This window comes from Cryptotermes secundus, unplaced genomic scaffold (genome assembly GCF_002891405.2).
Source record: "Cryptotermes secundus unplaced genomic scaffold, Csec_1.0 scaffold795, whole genome shotgun sequence".
NCBI lineage: Eukaryota > Metazoa > Arthropoda > Insecta > Blattodea > Kalotermitidae > Cryptotermes > Cryptotermes secundus.
In genome coordinates, this window is record NW_019745094.1 from 595,578 (window position 1) to 601,577 (window position 6,000).

At 36.7% G+C, this 6,000-nt stretch overlaps 1 protein-coding gene and 1 long non-coding RNA gene across 2 annotated transcripts in view; one reads left to right on the plus strand and one right to left on the minus strand.

Annotated features, from left to right (window-relative positions):
* LOC111874966 (sortilin-related receptor) overlaps positions 1-4,387 on the plus strand; it is a 66,359-nt gene extending 61,972 nt beyond the window's left edge. The window contains exons 29-31 of the mRNA XM_023870872.2: positions 1,193-1,389; positions 1,773-1,973; positions 3,286-4,387. Coding sequence (XP_023726640.1) covers positions 1,193-1,389; positions 1,773-1,973; positions 3,286-3,347 — 460 coding nt within the window. The 3' untranslated portion in view covers positions 3,348-4,387. The remainder of the gene's footprint in view (positions 1-1,192; positions 1,390-1,772; positions 1,974-3,285) is intronic.
* Positions 1,868-3,278, minus strand: LOC117283132. Its single transcript, XR_004514153.1, has 2 exons — positions 3,108-3,278; positions 1,868-2,009 (listed from the first exon to the last, which is right to left on the minus strand). It is a non-coding gene; the product is annotated as an uncharacterized LOC117283132 (long non-coding RNA).
* Positions 4,388-6,000: the final 1,613 nt, after the last annotated feature.

The following is a 6,000-nucleotide window of genomic DNA, read 5'->3' on the forward strand; positions in this document are numbered from 1 at the left end:
ATTGTACACAGTATGTAACGGTCCATACTAGTATGAGCATCATTTGAATAACAGTATTATCACTTGTAAATGCTGCAGTGCTGGTTGTAGTAGCCAGGCGGTCTAAGGTATGCACTGCTTTCATTCTCTCGGAAGCTGGGATTGTGGGCGCAATTCCCACTCAGGGCATGGATGTTCTGTGTGCATGTGTGTGAGCGTGCAAACTTTTCTGTGGTTGTGTACAGGCAGAGGCCTTGTGATGAGCTGATCACCCACCAGAGGAGTCCTACTGAAACTTTTTAAGATCTAGTAAACTTAAGTGAAATGGAGAGTTTCATGGAGGTAGGCCAAGGCCCAAATTGGTGCTGTAGCGCCAAAGGAAAAAAAAATTGCTGCAGTAGCAAATATTTGGCATGATAGTTCACATTGTGTGCGTGTTTGGTTCTAATTGTAAGAAGATATTGTGACATGCTGCCTAAAAGCCAGAATATCTTGAGTGGGCATCCATTGCTAGACAGTGGCTCAGTAATTACGTTTCCCATACAACACATAACGGTGAATACCTTGTTGCCTAGGCAGCAATTAAAAACACATTCCCGAGACAATGCATACATTGGCAGATGTTACCACAGGAATGAATGCGAAAGCTGTGGCATTCCCACTGCAATGAATACCCTTCAAGAAGGTGTCTTCTACTGCATCTGACTGTGGAAGATAAGAGACAAAATGGAACACAGATCAGAAAGAGATCAGAGAAGACTGGAGTGGAGTAACTGTAAACTAGTTATCCAATAAAACAGCTCTGTCTAATCCACAACCCAACAATTATTTGTCATGGAACCCTGGACATGTGACAGAATTCTTAGGAGAGACTAAATTTGCTCGAAGAAAGAAGCTGTACATGATGGCGTAAATATTAAGAATACATTCTTCAGGATGGAACCCTGAAGATGGACTTAGCAGGTTCCTCTAAAACAGTACCTGTTTACCATATTATACAGCATCACATATGAGATAACTGTAATCTGATGAGATTTAGACTATGAGAGCCTCAAATCTTATACAATACAAGTTTTGTTGTTGCTTATACATATATAACATATCACTGTTATGGTGAAAATTTTATGTGAAATGCAAGGGAGGTTACAGATTTGAGGCAGAAACTAATTTGCATATGGGATTAACATTCAACATAATGTTTCTTATTGTACAGGTTCAGGTATATTGTACTTGTGTCCCAAGGATCTGTCTTAAATGTGAGCACAGCTACACAGTACAGTGCCTCTGGCCCACCTTTCATATTGAGCAAAGTGCAGGAGGGAACCATCTACTCTTTTGCTGTTGTGCTGGAGACAGGTGATGGGTATCGTTCACATATGTCAGAAGTGAGGTCTGTTGAGATGCCAGTGGGTAAGCATGAAATTTGCATATGTATATTTATGCCTTTAAATTAATTTTGAAGTATTGAATACTTTTTTCTTTTCATTGGTAGTTATAGAAGCTTCACATGTATGATTCATTTGTCTTTAAATACATATGCAAAATACACTCTGGTCTTGATACTCAGCTGACGTTAGTTGCTAGTTATTGGAGATGGCAGAGATCATAGACGCATGCATTTGTATTCCATCTGAGTATCATGATAATTTGAAAAATATGTTCAGGAGCAGTATAAGTTTTATCAGAAAATGAGTGTTAGTTTGTCATTGACAGAAATTTATTAATCATTAAACTGTAAGATCAGCTGGTAGTAGTCTCCTCCTGAAGTTCATTTCAAGCACTTCGTTGAACAGGTTCCTGGAAAGCAGTACTGTCACCTCGAAACATTGTCAGTGTGGTGGTGCCAGTAGGACTGGTTATGATAGCACTCTGTGGTGCATTGGCTTTCTTTGTGTTGCGACATCGCCGTCTGCAGCGTAGCTTCTCATCTTTCGCAAATAGTCATTATGACACACGGTCAGGTGCAGCAACTTTCTCTGGTGGTGATGGTCTTGGTGAGTATGCTGCTGCTAAACAGACTGTGGGAAAACCTACAAGAATATATAGACATTGGAAAGTTAAACTTTATTTTTTAGTTTCATTCTGTTTTAACTTCCATGGTTTGTCATATTTCATTACATTATTTGTATGACAAAACCAACTTGAGTGAATAATTTGCATGAGGATTTATGATAATGGTCCATCATGGGCAACAACACTGCCTACTTCACCCATCTGTAAAAGTGAACATTTTTCTTTGAAAATTGAGGCCCTCTGCAGGGTTTATTTGTTTTAAAACACTACTTTTTTCCTCTTAAACTTAATTAAATTCTGTAACTTGTTTTCAGTAAACAGTGTACTGTAGTAGGATTCATATCTCTTGGTGTTAGAGGCATGGCTGTTGGTATTGTAATAGCTAGTAAAAGATGTGCTGTGTTGCCAAGTTCAAGTCTGCTGCTGCAAGTTTAAAAATCAAATATGTTCGCTAGAACAAACTGTTCATGAACTCAGATGAAACACATGAAAGACCACAATTTTCTGAATGTGTAGGAGCAAACCCCAAATTTCTAGGCGAGGTGGTTAGAATTTTAAGGCTTTTAAAATTTTTCTTGTAATAATTGCATGTATTTATTCAGGATAGTTGTGATTTTGATACTACTTATTGGTAGTATGTTTAGGATATGGACCAAGATTTATTTTATAGTTGATAAAGCATGGTTTCAAGAAGACTCAGTCATTTGTTCCTAGCTTTCTAAGCATTCAGTGTCATTTTGAAATGTACTAGACATGGGTGTTTCCACTTTCTTTTTTTATTTTCTATATATAATCTCATCCAGACTTCATAAAACAGTGCATTATTTCACATAACACCAGCAGGCCGCCTCTATCTCGATATTATAAACAAGGAGCAGTTGGGTGACAGGTGAAATGGTATAGTTCAATTTACATGTAATTCAGTAGTGAGAATCACTTGAGGTCACCACTGATTTAAATAATGATAAATGAAAAGACCTTTTTACAGTAGATCGATTACAGTTGTGATCAACCTGTAATGCTCGTCAGTGCAAGACCTGCATTGCAAACTAGAACATGTTATGATTATACAAGGAAAGACAAAGTACAAAATTGCTATTGTATATAGAACTCACATGTGCACCTGATTACTGCAGGTGGATACAGTCGTTTTAACTGTAGCTGTACTTTTGACTCTATGAACAGCAGCTATAGCATACAGGTGAATGGTGGTCACTAGTAGGCATAAAACAGAATAGTAATCCCAGCTGTAGAAGTGTTTGTTCACAGTTCTTATTAATTTTCATATTACAGATGAAGAAGATTCTCCTGTTATTCGTGGTTTCTCTGACGATGAGCCATTGGTGATAGCTTGAGTGGAGTTTCCTCATTGAGACCATAATTCAGTGTCAAATCTCTGTGATACTGTAATTGATAATACTGTTTTATTAACATGTACCATGCTTAAAATTTGATTTAATTGTTGATTATTTGAAATTGTAATGCTGCACTGTTGATAGCTTCCACTCATGACTACTGCTGAGTTATCCATTTTGTGGGTTTACTGTTGGAAACTCTGCCTTGGAACTTCTTAATTGATATATTGTCTGCACAGTGTGTCATTAGTGGTGCTGCAGGACAATTTCAGAACAAGTATTTTTTAGTAAAGGACATTCAAACAAATTAAAATAGTTAAACTTTGGACCCTAATTTGTTGTAGGTTGTGACTTGTTGCATGTAGTGCATGTGTGGAAAAATGGTAGTATTTTTTAGTGAAAACATTTTTATTTTACAAAATATTTTGTATTATTCTTTCTTACTCTCCTTCAAGTTTCATCGTTTTTATAGTTTAGTGTAATTTTATCTTCAGATGTTTGAACATGTGTGCTTTAGCACTTTAGTTTGTAAATTTGTATTATATTGAAAAGTCTTTATGTGAGTACACTTTGTCAGATTGGTTTGCGTAAACCTGAAGAATGTGATATGGTAATTATTAATTGAACACAGAATGTTACACATGATGGAATCTGATTAACGAGTCTCCTCATCAGAATAGTATTTTATCAGCAGTCTTAAAATATATGTATTAACTAATGTGATGTAAAAAACAAAGTAAATATGCTACCTTCCAAACCATCCAGGTTTTGAAATGTTCACCCCCCCCCTCCTATTGTTTCATCTTACAGTGATTGGATATGACATACTGTTGGCACTAGTGTTCTTTGTTTACCAAAAGAAAAACTTCGAACTGTGTTACCTGCATCCAGCCAAAGATTTCTGAAATCTTGCTTTTGTTCTCTTATTGTGCCAGATAAACTCTTTAATTGTATTGCTTAAAATCATAAATGTAAATATGACAATATTCTGTTATTTGCATTGTGAACATAGTAAATTTCAATAAAATACTTAAATTGTTCTTATTCTGAGATAATTTCATACTGCCTCATTGTTCTCCTGGTATCCATATACTTCCACAGGCCGCTTCTGTCATGGAGTGTAACCTTGTTTTACTGAGGAATCGTGAAGTGCCAGCCAGATTTTTGCTATAAAATAAGTATGTCTTTTTGAAACAGTATTTCTGTACATTGTTTTTATTGCTAGTGGGGTGGGACTAAGTCCCTTGTACTGCGGCCACTTCTGGCCTATTGTATCAGCCTCAAATTTTAGGTGAGGGTGATTGTGGAGCAATGGTATCTGTCATATGTACTTGCCCAGTAATAAGGCTACCAATGCAGCTGCCAAAGGAACCACTTTGTGTGAAGATTTGTCCTCTGAATGAGTTCTAGGCAGTGATTTTTGTGCCTCTTATCTTCACGTGTTTTAGCTGCCTGAAAAAAATGCATGGATGCTTATGCAGGACAGCAAAACGTGATTGGTGAAACCATCCCTTTAGATACGGGAGTTCTCCAGCTCTATTAGGAAGGATGAATTAGCACTTGCATACCTCTGGATTGGTCACACTCACCTAGTACTTGGACACTTCTTTTGTGGTGATCCAGCACCTATTTTTGCATACTGTGATTCTCCTCTTACCATTTTACATATACCAATGGAATGCCCACCATGACACCATCTTATATTTCATGTTCATAGCATTCCAGGACATTCTTGCAGATAATTCCCATGGGTGTCCTAGTGTTCTGGAACTCCTGAATGGTATAGAGGTTGCTAAGTATGTTTAACAGAACATTTTATGTTATTCATAAAAATCCTTGTGACCTCATTGTATATATAGTACTGTCTCAGGTCTATGGTTTTATATAATTTTAAGCTGGGCTAGATAATAGAACTTATAACTTCAATTTTATGCAGTCATGACACATCAATAGTCTGTAGTGACAATGCCTCTGAATTATATTCAGGAAGTATCCAGTTCAGATGGGGTGCCAACTATCCTGACCAAGATTTTTCGTGGTTTTACTCAGTCCCTCCAGACAAATGTGATGATTGTTCCACAAATTAGGCCACAACCACTTGACAACCCTTCCAACTCATACACTGTCAAATTATTCAGCGCTTTGTAGTCACTGAGAGCATTGTTAAATAAACAAACAAAACCCCTTGCTGAGCACTATATAGGTATCCCTTATTATACACAACTCACTTTACATGATTTCATACCTGCGATAAATATTATTGTGTTCCACATGGAGGAGGTCAGCTGAAGAAAGACCTGGATGATGATGATGATCTGATTTGAAACCATTAAACCCACTTCAACAAAGCAAGTGACTAAATTTTTAAGCATATCAACACCGCCATGGGCAACATAGATGATAATGATGCTAACAGAAAAAACTGCCAAAGTTACCAGAGTGAGTGGGAGTTCATATTTTGATTTGTTTTCTGTACCTGTATTTGAGGAGGAACACCATGGATGGATTTAGTCTACACTTTGTTATGCCTGTTCATATTCTGTGATTTTTTAGTTTATAGTAATAATAATTTTATTTTTATCTCAAGATACTGGACTGCATGTGCTCTTTGATGTTTTACATAGTAATTCTAAAATTAATAACTTAAAAATAA